The sequence below is a fragment of the Cloeon dipterum genome, chromosome 2 (assembly GCF_949628265.1).
Source record: "Cloeon dipterum chromosome 2, ieCloDipt1.1, whole genome shotgun sequence".
NCBI classification, from domain to species: domain Eukaryota; kingdom Metazoa; phylum Arthropoda; class Insecta; order Ephemeroptera; family Baetidae; genus Cloeon; species Cloeon dipterum.
Window position 1 is genome coordinate 24,665,137 of NC_088787.1, and position 17,125 is coordinate 24,682,261.

The 17,125-nt window shown below is 42.7% G+C and overlaps 4 protein-coding genes across 5 annotated transcripts; all 4 read left to right on the top strand.

Moving 5' to 3' along the window:
* Nucleotides 1–51: 51 nt before the first annotated feature.
* Nucleotides 52–1,996, top strand: SpdS (Spermidine Synthase). Its single transcript, XM_065477881.1, has 6 exons — nt 52–183; nt 267–428; nt 481–848; nt 1,337–1,566; nt 1,625–1,705; nt 1,762–1,996. The coding sequence occupies exons 2-6, from the start codon at nt 298–300 to the stop codon at nt 1,828–1,830; spliced, it is 879 nt and encodes a 292-aa protein (XP_065333953.1). The 5' UTR covers nt 52–183; nt 267–297; the 3' UTR covers nt 1,831–1,996.
* Nucleotides 1,997–2,408: 412 nt separating this feature from the next.
* Vps36 (vacuolar protein sorting 36) lies at nt 2,409–4,174 on the top strand. Its single transcript, XM_065479714.1, has 7 exons — nt 2,409–2,643; nt 2,735–2,921; nt 2,995–3,167; nt 3,227–3,397; nt 3,452–3,616; nt 3,670–3,885; nt 3,941–4,174. Exons 1-7 carry the CDS (start codon nt 2,548–2,550, stop codon nt 4,109–4,111), a joined length of 1,179 nt encoding a protein of 392 aa, XP_065335786.1. The 5' UTR covers nt 2,409–2,547; the 3' UTR covers nt 4,112–4,174.
* A 588-nt stretch (nt 4,175–4,762) lies between these two features.
* On the top strand, nt 4,763–12,923 carry pod1 (coronin pod1). Of its 2 annotated transcripts, XM_065478650.1 has the most exons (19): nt 4,763–4,908; nt 5,295–5,511; nt 5,584–5,732; nt 5,879–6,065; nt 6,465–6,676; nt 6,734–6,816; nt 6,877–7,132; nt 7,193–7,339; nt 7,813–8,169; nt 8,646–8,888; nt 9,081–9,507; nt 9,641–9,811; nt 10,100–10,329; nt 10,461–10,790; nt 10,943–11,149; nt 11,206–11,341; nt 11,397–11,518; nt 11,744–11,827; nt 11,886–12,923. In XM_065478650.1, exons 2-19 carry the CDS (start codon nt 5,352–5,354, stop codon nt 11,892–11,894), a joined length of 3,510 nt encoding a protein of 1,169 aa, XP_065334722.1. In that variant the 5' UTR covers nt 4,763–4,908; nt 5,295–5,351; the 3' UTR covers nt 11,895–12,923. The 2 variants fall into 2 exon arrangements, with proteins under 2 accessions (XP_065334722.1, XP_065334723.1); XM_065478651.1 differs by lacking the exon at nt 7,813–8,169.
* A 239-nt stretch (nt 12,924–13,162) lies between these two features.
* LOC135935994 (thiamine transporter 1) lies at nt 13,163–16,656 on the top strand. Its single transcript, XM_065478655.1, has 8 exons — nt 13,163–13,315; nt 13,376–13,524; nt 13,713–13,883; nt 14,164–14,469; nt 15,343–15,507; nt 15,566–15,855; nt 15,915–16,050; nt 16,106–16,656. Exons 2-8 carry the CDS (start codon nt 13,396–13,398, stop codon nt 16,253–16,255), a joined length of 1,347 nt encoding a protein of 448 aa, XP_065334727.1. The 5' UTR covers nt 13,163–13,315; nt 13,376–13,395; the 3' UTR covers nt 16,256–16,656.
* Nucleotides 16,657–17,125: the final 469 nt, after the last annotated feature.

The window sequence follows — 17,125 nt, forward strand, 5'->3', positions numbered from 1 at the left end:
AAACACGCTGGAAAATCCCATGGCAACAACTTTTCTGGTGATTAAGGTTTTTAACCGTAAAGGAACGCCATCTATCAGACTACTTTGAATTTGGCTAAAAATTTATTTTTATGGTTTCAGTGTTGTGAAAGCAACAACTACTGTTATTGATCAGCAGCGCCTTAGCCACGACACGTGTTGTTGGTAACGCATGCTTTCTGGAATTTCTTTCATATATATCATTGAATTATTAACTGGTAAACTGAGCAGTCGCTTTGTTCTTTCAGTCCCTGCGCGACGCGGTGAGAAGCCCTGAGGATGGACGCGATGAAGAAGGGATGGTTCAGCGAGATCGGCGACCTGTGGCCAGGCATGGTGCAGTCGCTGCAGGTGAACGAGGTTCTGCTGGACGAAAAGTCGAAACTGCAGAGCATACAGGTCCTGGACACGTAAGAATAATCCATTGATTTTGTTATCTTTTCACTCTCACGACTTTCGCAGGAAACACCACGGGCGTGCACTGATTCTTGACGGCGTAATCCAGTGCACCGAGTTTGACGAATTCTCTTACCAGGAGATGATCTCGTTCCTGCCCCTCTGCAGCCACCCTAATCCGCGTAAGGTGCTTATCATTGGCGGAGGTGACGGAGGCGTCGCCAGGGAGGTGGTTAAGCACCCCGGCGTGCAGGAGGTGGTGCAGGTCGAGATTGACCAAGGTGTGGTAGATGCCTCGAAGAAGCATTTGCCCAACATGAGTTGCGGCTTCGACCATCCCAAAATGACCCTCCATATCGAAGACGGTTTTGCTTACATGGGACAGCACCACCAGGAGTTTGACGTCATCATCACAGATTCATCCGACCCTGAGGGTGAGTAAACTTTTTCATTTGTAACGAAATGCCACAAATATAAAATTATAAATTTTTTCGAATTTAAGTTTCAAAAAGTTGATGCACCCAGTACCCCAGGTGTATTTATTGGCAAAAGAGGTAAACACACAGAACGCGGTTTTATTTCAACAAGGCACAATCATTTAGCTAAAATATACAAAAAAATTAATAAATATGTATAATTAAAAGCTCTCTAAAAATTTAATGCTTCTTAAATTTTATGACGTACGTGGCTCACATAAATTATAAATTACCTCTGCCAACAGTCACTCTAACTGGCGAAAGATTGACGTTAAATTAATTATAATGCTATGCAGTTAAAAATTATCTTAGTATTTTTTAGAAAGTTCTAAAATAAACATCTTTTGCACGGACAAAAAATAAATTTTTAAAAAATGCATTCATATCAGTGCCAGGTCTCTGATAGTTTTTCAATCAAAGGTTCACGCAATTAATTAAATTTCCAGGCCCTGCTGAGTCCCTATTTGGAGAAAAGTATTTTGAGCTGATGAAGTCAGCCCTACGTCCTGGCGGAATTGTCTGCTCTCAGGGCGAAACTGTGTGGACCTGCATGCACCTGGTGCACAAGATGGTGTCTGATTGTAGCAGACACTTTCCTAGCACAGCGTACGCTTATGCCAGCGTACCGACCTATCCTACTGGGCAAATTGGTTTTGTTCTTGGAAGCCTAGACCCGGTTAGTTCGCATACTCTAAGATATTGTAGCAGTGATAAATTGTGTGTCCCTTCTGCAGAAAATCGACTTTAGAGACCCCAGCAAAGTGTTCACTAGCGAAGAAATGGAAAAGATGGACCTGAAATATTATAATGAAAATGTATGTGTTTGAAATGAGTATATATCTAACTAATTACTAATTATTTATTTATTTAGGTACACCGCGCTGCCTTTGCTCTGCCAACCTTTGTCCAGAAAAAGCTATCGCCGTTTTTAAAGAAATGATGAAAAGGTCTTTGATAGATCTGCTACGGGATGCCTGATATTTTAAGATATCCTTAATTCGTTTTATGGGCCGATTTTTCCAATATACATGTTTGCAACAACACGAAAGGTAATTTATTGAGACTTGTTTTGTTTGTAAATAAATGCTATATTTTTGGTAAAATGACATGAAATATATTTTCAATAATATATTGAAAACCTGATCAGCTTTGTATAATTTTAATATTGTAGGTATTTTTTATTAGTTTTCTATTTGAGTGTGGAGTTTAATATCATAATATAACACCTTAATTGGTATTGAACGTATTGAATAATTTTTTAACTAAAAAGTGGCTTTCGTTCTGCAGTAAAAAAAATATAATAATTAATTGATAACTCTATTTCTACTAGCCCATGACTGGTCCACTCAATTATATGTATAATAACAATAGTAATTATTATTATAATGACTATAATAGTTTCTGACAATGCCAGTGGAGACTTTTAAAAGGGCCAATCAACGCCGCACTTGTGAGAATTGACCAATGCGATGCCTGAAAGGAAAGACGAGGCGAGTCCAACGCAAGTCAGCCAGCACGTCAGCTGTTCGTGTTTAATGTTTTCGTTTACTTTGACGGGCAGGCTGGTGGCTGTTCTCATTCGCGGAAAAGCCGAAAATTAATGTAATATTATTACTCGTATGAACTATAAGGTGCTATTATTGTTAAGCCATTGATCATGGACCGCTTGGAGTATGACGATCCCATTTTGCACCCAAAAGAGGACGAAATTGCTAAATTACGCAACGTCAAAATTTACGACGGTGATGCAAAGGTGAATCATTTTCCGATTTTCTTTATATCTAGATACCTTCAATTTCTTACGGAATAATATCAAGTAACACAACTGCGCTTTCAATTCACAGTCAGCGACCTTCGAAAATGGGGAACTGATCGCGACATCTCACCGACTGGTTTACGTGCAATCGGGTTCGTCAAACGGTCTCAGTTTGCGCCTGCACTACCTTGTTTACGTCGAAGAGGAGAAGTCTTCGGGGTTTGGTTTTTCGCGGAGTAAGAAACTTCTGCTGCACCTCTCTGAACCGTTGCCTGGTGAGATTTTATTTTAGCCAAATAAAAGATTTTGTGAATGCTAAAAATCAAACTGTTCTTTTCCATGGTTCAGGAAAGCCGCCTGGACCCGTGGATAGGAGCAGCTGCAGTTTCATCCGGCTTTCCTTCAAGGATGGCTATGACAGTTCCTTTCCAAACAACCTTTCTGCTGCCTTACAAAAGAAAAAATGGGAGACTGCCCCAATCACCTCGACAAGCCTTCCAGAGGCTCCACCTCCTGTTCAGGTAAAAATTCCCACTGGGGGCAGCAAAACAAAATATTTACGTATTTATCTTCTCCACAGCTGCCTGGGCGGCAATTGAGGGCAGGAATAGTTGGGATAGAAAGACAAATTCAAGCTAAACATAAAGCGACTGACGATAGTATATCCCTGGCCTTTGAGGACCTAAACAAGCTCATGTCCATGGCCAAGGACATGGTGCTGCTTTCCAAAAGCATATCGGACAAAATAAAGGTTAATTTAAATCATATAATTTGCTGGGCTTTGCTGATTTTTTTAGCTTTGCAGGAAAAGCAAGGAGAAATTTCAGATGACGAAACAGTCCAATTCAAGTCTTACCTATTAAGTTTAGGCATCGATGATCCGGTCACCAGAGACAATTCACGCAGCGAAAGTCATTATCATCAAAACCTCGCTCGTCAAATTTCTTCAGCCCTTCAGGATCAAATCAAGGTAAATATTCCCTCTTCAGTCTTTACTGATAGTGAAGTTGGGACCTTATGCAGGAAATCGGAGGCATGATGACCCTTCCTGAGGCCTACTGCAGAGTTAACAGGGCCAGAGGCCTCGAGTTGCTGTCTCCAGAGGACATGCTGAAAGCCTGTCAGATTATGGCTTCCCTGGGCATGCCTGTTACGCTCAAAGTTTTTGACAGCGGTGTCAAGGTGCTGCACCTAAGCACCCACAATGACCAGAGTATCATCAAGACCACAGCTGAAGCGGTAAGCATTTTGCTAAATAAACTGAAGAACAACTTTTCAATCTGTGTGCCTTTAGATTGAAGAGAGTGGATCTTACACAGCAGAAGAATTGGCACAGGTGCTAGGCATGTCAGTGCTGCTTGCCAAGGAGAGACTTTTGATCACAGAAAAAGCTGGCAGGGCTTGCAGAGATGACAGTATTGAAGGCCTTCGTTTTTATCCTAATTTATTGCTTGAAAAGAACTGAACAAAATCTGTAAAAAATTTATTACTTTCTTGCATATTAAAAAATATTACTCATAAACAAAAACTTGTTTGATTTTATTACATACATACATATAGAGAGAGAATATTCTTTCTATTTGTGGTGTTACATCAATAGAAAAACAAACAATGGAAAAGTGTATTCTTAATATTTTTAATTAGCAAATACACATATAAATTCGACTGATAATGAAAAAACCAGATCCAAATTGATTTGAGCATAATCATGAAATATTCTTAATTTTTTAACCGGTCTTACAATTAGGAATAGGAATTCAATTTTTCTAAATTAATTTATTATTATTTTAAATCAGATTTCCATATTTATAGCCATGAACGCAGGCCAATAATACTAAAAGGGCGATCGTTTTCATATTATTTTGTTATCGTCGTTATTATAATAATCGTCGGTGCTCAAGAGTCAAAACACACCACCACACTCGAGCACATCCGCGCTTTCCTTATCCGCGCAAATTCTCCTCTTATTCCTTCTTCCTTCTGAAGGGCCGCGAGAATGAGTCACTTGGCGGCTGCCTCAGTGCTCAACGGGGGAGTTTAAATGGCAAAAGGAGTGGCTGAAGTGCATCGACCGGCCGGCGGAAGCACATTCCCCCTCCCCTCCAGAGACACCCCTTTCCTCGCGTTGCGCATTCATTCCCCACTCGACTGACTCGAGTCGCGAGAGAGACGAAGACGAGACGGGCGCCGGCAACTTAGACGCCAGCCTGCTTCACGACCCTTCGACTGCACCTGCGGCTGCATACCGCCGTACCCCCGCCGGTGAGACTAGTTCCGCCATTCATCTTCGGCCTCCGCCGTCCGAAACGGCCACGAGCAGCGGCCAGACGACGGCCGCTGCACCGTGCGTCGACCTTGGTTGCCGTGTGTGATGAATATTGTGTCTATTCGCGAAAACCGGTTTTACTGGCCGCGTTGGATGACCACTGTGCGTTTCCCGGTTGACCTGTGGAGGTGCAGTTACAGTCGCGACCTGATCTCGCATTCGACTTATAATTTGACTCGTAACGGGGGTGAATTTCAAGGCATAGGCCCGTAAGAGCACGTTCGGTGAATCGCGGTTTTCGGTGCTTTTGTTCGCAGGCGGGGCACTTTCGCTGTCAGCCTGTCAAACAAGTGCATTACAATTTACATCCTCTGTCCGCCAGAGTCCCTGATGAGGCTGTAAGCCGACCTTTGCGCACGGACAAAGACCGAGAGCAGAAATGGCGTGGCGCTTCAAAGCGTCTAAGTACAAAAATGCGGCGCCCATCGTGCCCAAGCCGGAAGCGTGCGTCCGCGACATTAGCGTCGGCTCGTACCAGACCTACGGCAACAACATCGCCGCCTCGGCCGCATTCATGACCTTCAACGTCGACCACAATGGTTTGTGTTGATTTGTGAATTTTTCGCCAAAAACACTATTGTCATGCTATCGGCTGTCGATTTGGTTTTTAGGATCGAACTTGGCTGTCTTGCCGATTGACGACTGCGGCCGAAAGAGCAAGACCATGCCCCTTTTGCACGCGCACACAGACACTGTCACTGACATGGCCTTCTCGCCCTTCAACGACGGCCTTCTCGCCACTGGCTCTCAAGACTGCCTTGTTAGTATTATAATCGATTTTATTTTTCCAGGGTAAAATCAAAATATTTTTTTTTAGTTTTTGTCTCAAAATGTTAAGGAAAATATTATTTCTCACATAAAAATTGTTTGGTTTTGATGCACTATCTCAAAACATTTATTTTGTAGGTGAAAATCTGGCACATTCCTGAGAAGGGCCTTGAGGAGAGCCTTTCGCAGCCTGAGTGCATTTTTTCGCACAAACAACGGCGTGTCGAGACTGTCAGTTTCCACCCCACAGCAGATTTTCTGCTCACGTCGACTTCTTTTGCCACCGTTTCTCTCTGGGACATAAACACAGAAACTGAACTGTATTGTAAGTGAAATTATATTTCCTTCAATATTTAACTTAGAAATTATTCATGTCACTCCATAATTGGTAACGTTAAGTACGCACGAGGTAGTTTTAATCTCAGATGTATTAGTCACACTCCTTCGTGTTATCTGATTTTTAACTCCTATTAATTTTATTTCCCTGATATAAATTTCCTCTAATTGATATTCTCTCTCGTTTCCAATTAATTTTTCTAATTATATTTCAATTTCCTGACCGTTCAATCTTGGAAAAGATCTCATTCCATCTTGAGATTTGACTTTTCCGATTTTACATCCTAAATATTATGTTTCTGGCATGGGCTGTAATTAAAAACTTCCCTTGCGAGTAAAATTGGAATTTTAACATCATTGTAATATAAATAATGTTCCTCTTCTTCAGCGAGCTCCGAAGGTGGAGATGTAGTGCAATCGCTTAGCTGGCGTGCTGACGGCACAGTTTTTGCCACTACCTGCAAAGACAAGCAGGTGCGGGTGCAGGACCCTCGAGCCAACCGGGTGACCCATTCGGCCAACAGCCACCAGGGCCTCAAGGACTCGCGCGTTGTGTGGCTTGGTGACCCCAACTGGGTGCTTACCACGGGCTTTGACGCGGTAATTAATTGACTGGCGTATTCCTGGTTGCATCACAATTTCTGTCTCACTCTGCAGGTTCGGCTCAGGGAGGTCTACATCAGGGACATCAGGAACTTTGAGGAGCCTGTAAAGATACTTCAGCTTGATTGCTCAACTGGGTATAGCATTTAACTCAAAGCGAGATTTTTTTATATTCAAATTTCTTCCTGTAATCCTAGAATTCTTGTGCCGCTCTTCGACCTGGACACAAACATGCTTTTCCTGGCTGGAAAGGGTGACACTACTATCCAGTACATGGAGGTGACAGAGCGGGATCCATACCTGATTGAAGGACTGCGCCATTCAGGCGAGCAGACCAAGGGTGCCTGTCTGGTACCCAAGAGGGCACTGCAGGTGATGCAGGCCGAGGTGAACCGCGTTCTGCAGCTCACCTCCACCTCTGTCATCCCAATCACCTATCAGGTCCCCAGAAAGGTAAGCTACTTCGCTACCTAAGTAATTAAATTTGTTTGGAAATGAAATTTTGGCGCGCAGTCCTACAGGGACTACCACAGCGACCTGTTTCCTGACACGGCGGGACCGGTTTCCCCCATCTTTGCCTCGCAATGGATGGCTGGCGAGAACCGTGCCGTGGCCAAAATCAGCCTTGATCCTGCCAAAAAACAGGCGGGAATTACCCAGGTAAGAAAAATTTTGGAATTTCTATGCATGGCGATATTTTCCCTCGAATGAAACAATCTAGTTATTTTATGTTTCCAGCAGATTTAGGTTAGTTAGATGGTTGATTTTGCAACATTTTTCGCTTGTTTACTGGCTATTAATTTGGTGAAGTAACACGACATTGTTTTATGGATGTTTGCAGTTTATTGTGTTTGCGCATTTTAAACAAAAATTTAGGCTTGTATTAATTTGATTTGTCCAGAAAGTGTGTGAATCACATGTTTACAACCACGTTCACAACTCTTGGCAAAATTGTTTAGTTTGATGGTTCCATTCCCTCTTCCCTCAAGCCTGCTTTTGCCACCACATCACATGGCACCTCATTCACTTCACCTGGTCGACATTTTGAGTTGTTTTGGCTTGTTTGTGTTGGCTGCAAGTAGTTTGGTTTCGTCCCGTACAGAGCTGTGGCTAAAAAGAGGGTGTCCACCCAGGTGCACCGAGGCAATCTGTCCCAGATGCGGGCCAACATGAGCCAGCAGCTGCAACAGCAGAAGGAGTCGGCGCCGAACAACAAATTGATCAGCGCCGGCAAGTACAAGCATGAGGCGCCCCCGTCAGCTAAGCAGCACCAGAACGGCGCTGATCAAACGGCACCCGTGCCACCCAAACCCATGCCCAGGTCGCGCGGCTCCATTCCCGACTCCATGGAGAACGCCAGCGACAACAACGGCTCCTCAGTTGTGGCTCCTCGCCCGGCTGCCAGGGTTGCTAAAATCAACGCCACCAACAATGGCACCGTCACCAGCGGGAACGGCTTCGTCAGTTACAGCGCCAACTCGGCCTTTAAGGTTGGAGTTAGAGTGACAGTTTTAGTTATGCTCTTGACTTCTCAGGAGCTTAAAGTTAATTTGTCATGGCTGTGGTGTTTTTTTTAGGGAATTTTAAGGTCATCATAAAGGATTAATCTTGAGACAAGGGTGTGAAAGGGCGGAAATAATTGTTTCCTTGCAGATTAGGAATGAGATTATTTGTCCTCGCGATTCCACCAGCTATCAAATTGAACCCAAATATACATATATAATACATACGCGCATTTAAAAGGCTTAAATGCATGTGGTCAGAAAAATGCAAGCAATGATTGCGTTTTTAGTGATTCTTTCTAGGACTTGCCGATATACTTATATATTTATTCTTGCTGATCTATAAAACATTAATTTTTGGTTGCTGCGAACCTCATTTTTTAAAAAAGTTGTCAAACAATTCAATTTTACTTTGTATTGATTTGGCAAAATAGGAGACCAGCTAAAAATTTACTTTTGCGTAGCCGAGGCTTGGTCCGCGTCCGTACACTCCACCAAACCTGGGTGACAAGTCGGATGCCGCGCAGGAAACCAGCAACGGCAAGAGCGCAGATATGGTTGAGCGCGTGGACAAGCTGAGTCTCGACCTGGACAAAGACATTGATGAATCAGGTGACCAGGGCGACGAGTCAGGACACACGCCAACCACGGCCGAGAGACGCAGGCTGTTTGAAGAGCAGACTGGTGGACAGACCTCCAAGCCTAAGGTATGAAATTTCAATATTTAGGTTGGGTTTGTACTAAAACGGGTTGTTGATTTAACCAAGAACAATTTATTTCAATTGTTAACCGATCTTTAAATTTGCAAATCGGATGGTTTGAAAATTAGGGAATTTTCCCTACACAATCATCTTGAATATCATTAATTTAAAACAAAATTTAACATCTTCTCATTGCAGAATAAAGAGGCGGGCGAGACAAAGCCAGTAGTAGTATCTGAGCAGCCATCACCTGTAGAAGAGGTGGCAGCACCTATTGAGGACAGCAGCGGGGACGGCCTGAGCATCGCCGAGCGGCGTCGCCTGTATGAGTCACGCTCCATGTCTGTACAGGAGCCGGCGTCCCTGTCTCCGACGCCTCTCAGACGCAGAGATTCTCTAAAGGGCAGTCAGCCTCAGCAGGAGACCATTCGTGAGGAGCCCAGGGTGAAGGTAACCGATAAGAATCCAGAGCTGGCCACACCCACGCCCAAGCGCACCTCAACGGTCTTTGGCAGGGTGTCCAAGTTCAGGCACCTTAAGGGCACCTTCATGCCCAAAGCCACCCACATCGAGAATATAAGGAACATTAGCCAGCAGTTGCCGAAGGAGTGCGATGGATTCCATGGTGAGTTTTAATAATTTATAATTTTCTTACACAGCAAAAAAAGTGTGTGAAAAAAAGCACAGTTTAATACTCAGACAACTTAGTTTCACAATTCAGAACAAGCTTATTCTGAAACTTTTAATTCCTGCTGCAGCAAATCCAGTACGCGCAGCTGTCCCCCTGAGCGGACCAGGTGGCAAAATCGCCATCTTTGAACTGGATAAGACGGGCAAACTGCCTGATGGCGTGATTCCTACTCTGGTGAACGGAACCAGCGTTATGGACTTCGCCTGGGATCCATTTGACTACAGCCGACTCGCAGTTGGTGCGTATGACCTCATATATACTGCATTTTTACTACTAGCTATGATCTCATGCAATTTTACTACTTTTTTCTTCGGCTTCAGTAATGGTAGTGTTGTGACTCACAGATGTTAAATTAACAGACACATCATGCTTTTTTCTGAAGCAATCTAAATTTTTTGCCAGCTTAGAATGATACTTCTACCCTTTCTTCTTAAATTTAAGAAAAATTCAAAAGTGAAATTAATAATTATTAAATTCAAAACTCTTTACATGAATTTTAATAAGTTAAATCATTAATTTTTACTAGCCTGCGATGATGGTACAATCCAGTTGTGGACCGTACCTGAGGGGGGATTGACTGAGCCGACGAACGAGCCTACCACCGTCCTGTCAGGTCACTCTGAGAAGATCTACTTCCTAAAGTTCCATCCCCTGGCCAGAGATGTGGTAGCCACCGGCTCCTTCGACATGACTGTGCGCATCTGGGATTTGAAGGAGCAAACGGAGAAACTCCAGCTAGAGGGACACACTGACCAGGTAAGACAAGTCAGCTACATAACAGCTTATTTATTAAATTTCCTAGTTGATTCTCTCTTTTTGTTATCAGTATAATCCACTTTTTCCAATACAGCAAATTTTTAATATGATTTTAATTTTCTGGCGCTTAGATTTTCAGTTTCGCATGGAGTCCGTGCGGCAAGTTCTGTGCAACCATGTGCAAGGACACAAGGCTACGTGTGTTTGAGCCACGCAAGAGCTCTAAGCCAATCGCTGAAGGCACTGGAACGGAGGGGCTGCGCGGCGCCAGAGTGGTGTGGGCCTTGGATGGTACCATGCTCGTAGTGGCTGGCTTTGACAAAATATCCGAGCGGCAGATCGTCGCGTACAACGCCAAGAACTTAAAGGCCCCTCTCGGTACGGTCGGCCTTGATGTTTCCCCGGCCATCCTCGTCCCCTTCTACGATGAGGACAGCTCCACCATCTTCCTCACTGGGAAGGTGAGAATCAGGGTTTCCCTTAAATCGATAAATCCGAATTTAACCACTTCAGATACCACTGTCACAAAATATTTGTTACGCAACTCGGGAATTATTATCAACTTTCCTCGTTTTTTTTCGCAAATATGGCTCTAACTCTGTATTTTTTTCAGGGTGATTCAACAGTTTATGTGTTCGAGGTGACGGAGGAGTCGCCGTACCTGTGCGCCCTTAGCCACCACCGAATGGACAGTCTGCACCAGGGTATTTCCTTCCTGCCCAAGAACGTGTGCAACATATCAGGGGTGGAGTTTGCTAAGGCTTTGCGCCTGACCAACAACACTATCAAACCTGTTTCTTACACCGTGCCACGCATTAAGGTTTGTGAGAGTAATTGGAAATTCCGTTCATTCCTTTAATTGTGCTCTTATTACAGAGCGAACTGTTCCAAGACGACCTTTTCCCACCAACAAGGGTGACCTGGGAGCCAACCATGGAGGCCAAGGAGTGGTTTGAAGGAGGTAACAAGCAGCCACGTCGCATCAGCCTCAAACCAGAGGGAATGGACTCCTGTAAGTTAATTTTTTTATCAATTCGGGATTTTTTCATTTTCTGCTTTGTTTGCAGTGTCTGACAGCCAGCCGACAAACGGCTCAGACAAAGTGAGCCACAAAATAGAGAACAGCACGCCCTTTGTTGGGCAGAAGCCAAGCTGGGACCAAGGATCAGTTAAGGAGAAGCAAGCAGCGGTGAGTTTCCTCAGTAAAACCAGCGAAACTTTAAAATGTTTGGCTATTTGTGGATTAGTGGTAGTTCTCGACTTTGCTAAATTGAAAGAGTTTGTATCTGTTGCTCTGTTTATTTGTTTTGTTTTGTTTGGAAAAAATAATCACGACATTCTGAAAGAATTCAATGGGTTTATTTAATCAAAATGAGCTAGCCTTTTTCTCTAAAACTTTTTTTCAAATTTAAAGATTCAAAAGTCGGTGAGCAAGCGTATGGAAATCAACATGAAACTGGAGCAGGATGAAATGGAAGGAGTTGACTCCAAGGAGTGGGTGAGTTTTCCAGCGCAACTCTTTTGTCCACCAAACTCACGCTTTTGTTTGATTTCAGGAAGATTAAATTCCACTGAAAAAATCAGCCTGAAAGATATTCATCTGTTAGAAGGAAGGCCTTAGCTGTAAGAATTGTTTTGTACGGATAAAGACGATCAAAACGAAATGGCTCATTATCAACAAACATGCACAATAATCTCTCTCCCTCGATAATTATCTCGTTATATTATCCTAATTTAGCGTGTAGAGAGCATGTAATCTGAGGATGGTTCGGCTCGGTTCACTGAACAAATTCTGCTCATGGCTCTAGTCAAGGGAATCTGAAGTTTACGAATTTGAACATACAAGTCTGGAGAGTGAACCGGCCAGAAAAAATGAGCGATTTTCACACCTGTGACTTTGATTGTGCTTGTGATATCTCTTGTTCTTCTATTTTCTACTATTTTTGTACTCTCCATGCCCACAAAGGTCGAAGATCAAACAAAAGCAACTGTCATTTTTAAGTTAGTCAGCTGAGCGAATGCATTCCTGGTGCTGCCAAAATTAGTCATTTCCGTTCTGAGTGCCAAACGCATTCTAATTCTAGTTTTTGCATTTGTGTTTATTATTGTTGCTAAGTGCCATACACACCCGCTGATGAGTGCATTCCAACTGATAGAAAAGGCCTTTTTATACATGATATATATTGCATATATCCACACCCCTCTTTTGCATTCAGACAACTTGTACACTTTTTGTACGAACTCTGCCCACAGAACAATCTTCTCGTTGACTTGTTATATGTTTTGACACCGGAGCTTTTGCTTTTCTGTTGAATTGAACCCTGCGGTATTCTGCTAATTAATTTGTAAAATTAGCCACACTTAACGAAGGTAATGCAATATTGTGTAAAAAGCGTGTATTGTGTGATTGTGCTTGTGTAGGATTTTTAATGAAGGACGGAAAGTATTCTATTCCCAGCATTATTTGTAGTGTTAAAGATCACGTATTATAAGAGAGTGAAACGCAAAGGATGACAGTTTTGACATTATTTCTATTTATAAATTGTATACCTTAATAAAATAAACGCATCTCATGAAGTACACTCCATCAAAAACGCGCTTTCATTATAGTGTTGCTCCTTTTTTCTAATTTTTACTTATTATCGACCGATTACATTTAAAAAAATAAATTAGCGATCATTTCAATGTTTTATTAAAAAAAAAAATAGCATCAATTATTAATTTCTCCTGTGCTTGGGGAATAACAATTGGCAAGATAGTGGTGGCCCCCCACTCGCACAACGCATGTGCACTTTGACTTGACTGATCAGCTGATTTCGAGACTTGATCTCACCGTGAACATGCTGCTTCGTGCTGCTTGTTATTTTCTCTGGAGCGGAGCTGGCCTTGCTCGTCAACTCGTTTATTATGAATGATTTGTCATACACTTGAATTAGAAAAAGACAAGAAGTAGTGCTCTTTCGACCACGGTATCTCTACTCGTGAGGTATGTTATTTCCAACCAATTTAAGTAAAGTGAAAAATTGCTTTTCATCCCACATCCCAGATAAGATATAATATTCCACGATGATGGACAAATGGTTGAAAACGTCGCTGCTGCTCTGCATCTTCGGCTTTCTGAAGGAAATTCGACCCTCCGAGCCGTATGTCACACACTTCCTGGTCGGACATTGGAAGAACTTCACTACCAATGAGGTGCTTGCATGAGAAAATTTTTCCTGCTTCGGAAGAAAGCTATTTTTTTTATTAAAAATTACTCGCATGGGTTTCTCGTGAAAGAACAATATTTTTTTCAAATGAAGTCAACACACTATCATACTTAATGTTTCTTTTTTTAATAACTTTTAAATTTAGAATTCTATATTTAAATTTATTTTTTGCAGGTTTATGAGCAAATTTATCCGGTGGGCACCTACTCCACACTGGCTCTTCTGGTATTGGTGTTTTTGGTCACCGATTATGTGAGGCACAAACCGGTCATCATCGCTGACGCTGCGTTTGGTATCGCCATATACTCCATTCTAATCTGGGGACAGGGCATTCCTCTCATGCAGGTAGAAATTTAGGAGTTCTTCCTTAAACAAAGGTTGGTGACTCCAGATTCAATAAGTGGCCACCCCCAGGGCCAAAATCCTGTTCATGCCAAGCGACAAACAAATTTTCTTTAGCGCATGGTCATTAACCGAGTAACAAAAAAATCCTATGGACGCTATTAACTGATTCATAATTATTATTGATTTTTACCATTCCTTCCCTCAATGATTTTATTGTAGCAAAAAGTATAAAAAATGTATAACTTTTTTGCGCAATTGTCTTTTATTACGACTGTTTCAGTTCATGGAGGTGTTGTATGGAGGATTCATGGCTGGCGAGGTCGCCTACTACACATACATTTACGCAAGCGTGGACAGAGACAAGTACCAGATGGTGTCGGGACACACGCGGGCTGCTTACCTGGTGGGCAGGTGCACGTCGGGCGTGATGGCGCAGGTGCTGGTGTCGACGAACGCCATGGACTACTTGGAGCTGAACTATATCACCCTAGGCGCCATGATCGCGGCCACCGCGTGGGCCTTCCTCCTGCCACCTACCAAGTCCAGCATCTACTTCCACAGGGACAAAAGCATCGTGCCCTCGCAGGTGTGTTTTTATTTGTTTATTCCTACTGTCATAGTTACAAAATTTAAATACATCAAATTAAGACATGGTAAGAATGGGCAAACAAATGCTAGCAGAAAACTGCAAAAACGCTTGAAAACAAAAGTTATCTCACGCCGCACTGAGCCAATTCGGAGTGCTTAACAGCGTTTTCTTTAAAAGAAAACAAATTATCCTTCTCAGTGCTAAAATGAATACAACCTCATTATGCAGTTCTTTTGTTGCCACGCATTCCTGCTTACCAATTTAAAAAAGGCCAAATTGGACATAAACATTGGAGAAATTCCCAAGTTTGAAATTTTCCAATTTGCTTGTACGGTCTCCTTGCACAAATTACAAAATTGTGCAAGGAGATCAATTACATATATAATCGATTGGAGCAATGGTTTGTATTGCAATTTGGGTAATCCCAAGCTTCGTAAGCAAACCTGGCTATTGGAATACCCACCAGTCGCCTGGCTCATTTGCACGCGGACTGACGGAAGAATATTTTTCAAAGGGGCGAGCGTGGCTCATCCACACCCATTGACTTTATTTTTGTCTCCTTAGCAGAAATTTATAAAAATTCCTCTATTCGACCATGAGTTGTCATCCTTTTTGAAAACAATGCAATGCATCAAGCAAGGTGGTTTTTGGCCCTGGTCGCCAACGGGTTGCCGAGTCAGTTGGGGCCTTTAAAAAGCAGTTCGGGCAGAATGTTTTTCCTGCCTGCCTCTGTTTTCTCACCCAAATTGATTTGAAAATTAGATAACTTCAAGCGCAAACCGGTAAAGTTGGAATCCTTTATTTACCAAAAAAAACCTGGTTACTTGTAACACCCCAGTGGCTGTAAAATATCATGTTTTCATCCTGTAGGTCGGCGAGGAAAGAGGTGAGGCCTCAACCGCTGAGGAACCTCCTCAGGGTCGGGCTGCTAGGGCGTTTCATTTCCTGTGGGGTGACCTGAAGGCAGCTTACACCAACATGTCGGTGGTGAAGTGGTCCTTGTGGTGGGCCCTAGCGACCTGCGGGTACTACCAGGTGAGAACCGCGTCGCCCTGAGCAATCCGTCAGTCTGAAGTTCCTCTTCCTTCTGCAGGTGTTGAGCTACACGCAGGTGATATGGGAGGAGATAATCCAGGAGTCTGGCCAGCAGCTGTACAACGGCGCCGTTGAGGCCCTGTACACCATTATCGGGGCCCTGAGCGCACTGGCCCTGGGTACGCTGCCCTTGCGATGGGCCGTTCTTGGCCCGCCGGCCCTCGCCTCGTGCGCCCTCGCGCAGGCGGCCACCATCTACGCCATCGCGACCACCAACGACCTCTGGCTAGCCTACGCGTGCTACATCATCTGCCTGGCAGCCTACCAGGCCATGGTCACCATTGCAAGGTGCATAATAAAAGGACATAATATAGAATGAAGTCGATAACGTCTCTTTCTTCTTCCAGTTCTGAGATTGCAAAGCAGCTGAAAGAGGAGAGTTTTGGACTCATTTTTGGCATGAACATGTTCATCGCGCTCGCCCTGCAGAGTATTTTGACCCTGGTGGTGATCAATTGGCTCAAAGTCCCTCCCAGGGGACAGGTAGGTTGCTCCCACTTAATTTTGGAAAGGTTACTATCGTTTTTCCTGGTTTCAGTTTGTTATTTACGGATCGTACTTTGCCGTTCTTGGCGCTGGATTTGTGCTCGTGACCCTCTACTCAATGATCAAAGGCGACTGGCGGGGTGTCACCTTCAAGTCCCTGTGGCTGCCTAAGACGCAGGAAAGAGCCGCGACGAGTCAGTAAGATGTGTGGTTCTCAAAAAACCGTCATCTTCGTAGGTACAGCTCAATTTTAGAAGTCTGAACTTTAGCAAGGAAGCTATGCGAAATAAAAATCTTTTGAGCCTATTAGACTTGTAATTATAATCTGTGCAGGTAGTAAGCCCCGACTCTAATAAATTATTTGCTCGTGTATGCTGATATTGGAAGCTTGGTAACACCTTCACATGATTTGAGTACAAGCCTAGAAAACATAATTAGGCAGATAAATGAATGTTTCACTCTGCATAGTTTCCTTTTTACGTGTTCCTTTAGATTTAGAGGAAATATTTCGAACAACCTATTTTTCGATGTTATGATATAATTTCTGTATGTCTGTTAAAAATAAATTAATGATGCTGTTCCAAACAATAAAAGTTCTGAAACAAATAATTCCCTTTATTTTTTATAGTTGAAAATTGAGGAAAAAACTACAAAAACATTATTAATTTTTCAAATCCTTTGAATCAACTTTAAAAATAGACTAACTTTTTTTACAGTGGCTTCAAAACTGCTGATTATGATCAGTATAATTAAGAATGATACACTTAAGAGTGTGTAATCAGTTTTAGTTGATAAGACCAAAAGTGCGACGCATTGTAATGAAGAAAATAAAATTGAAATGGACTAATTATTCAATAAAATGCTCATGTAAATTATTAATTGACTACGATTCTAATTGCTAAAAAGATCTCAATTTAATACGCTATAAAATTGCATAATTACATCTGAAAATCGCTTCTTCTAACCAAACCGTATATACCAAAACACCATTGACATTTTATGTCATAAATCATAATAAATTTCAAACAAACCGATTAATTTTAATTGTTTTCAAAAATAAATTTTAAATAGT

Coding starts and splice junctions, on each gene's coding strand:
- SpdS (XM_065477881.1), top strand. CDS start 298: ATGGACGCGATGAAGAAGGGATGGTTCAGCGAGATCGGCGACCTGTGG. Junction 849..1,336: donor AGATTCATCCGACCCTGAGG/GTGAGTAAACTT, acceptor TTAAATTTCCAG/GCCCTGCTGAGTCCCTATTT. Junction 1,567..1,624: donor TTCTTGGAAGCCTAGACCCG/GTTAGTTCGCAT, acceptor TCCCTTCTGCAG/AAAATCGACTTTAGAGACCC.
- Vps36 (XM_065479714.1), top strand. CDS start 2,548: ATGGACCGCTTGGAGTATGACGATCCCATTTTGCACCCAAAAGAGGAC. Junction 3,398..3,451: donor GCATATCGGACAAAATAAAG/GTTAATTTAAAT, acceptor TTAGCTTTGCAG/GAAAAGCAAGGAGAAATTTC. Junction 3,617..3,669: donor CCCTTCAGGATCAAATCAAG/GTAAATATTCCC, acceptor GACCTTATGCAG/GAAATCGGAGGCATGATGAC.
- pod1 (XM_065478650.1), top strand. CDS start 5,352: ATGGCGTGGCGCTTCAAAGCGTCTAAGTACAAAAATGCGGCGCCCATC. Junction 9,508..9,640: donor GGAGTGCGATGGATTCCATG/GTGAGTTTTAAT, acceptor TTCCTGCTGCAG/CAAATCCAGTACGCGCAGCT. Junction 11,519..11,743: donor TTAAGGAGAAGCAAGCAGCG/GTGAGTTTCCTC, acceptor TCAAATTTAAAG/ATTCAAAAGTCGGTGAGCAA.
- LOC135935994 (XM_065478655.1), top strand. CDS start 13,396: ATGATGGACAAATGGTTGAAAACGTCGCTGCTGCTCTGCATCTTCGGC. Junction 13,884..14,163: donor AGGGCATTCCTCTCATGCAG/GTAGAAATTTAG, acceptor CGACTGTTTCAG/TTCATGGAGGTGTTGTATGG. Junction 16,051..16,105: donor AAGTCCCTCCCAGGGGACAG/GTAGGTTGCTCC, acceptor TCCTGGTTTCAG/TTTGTTATTTACGGATCGTA.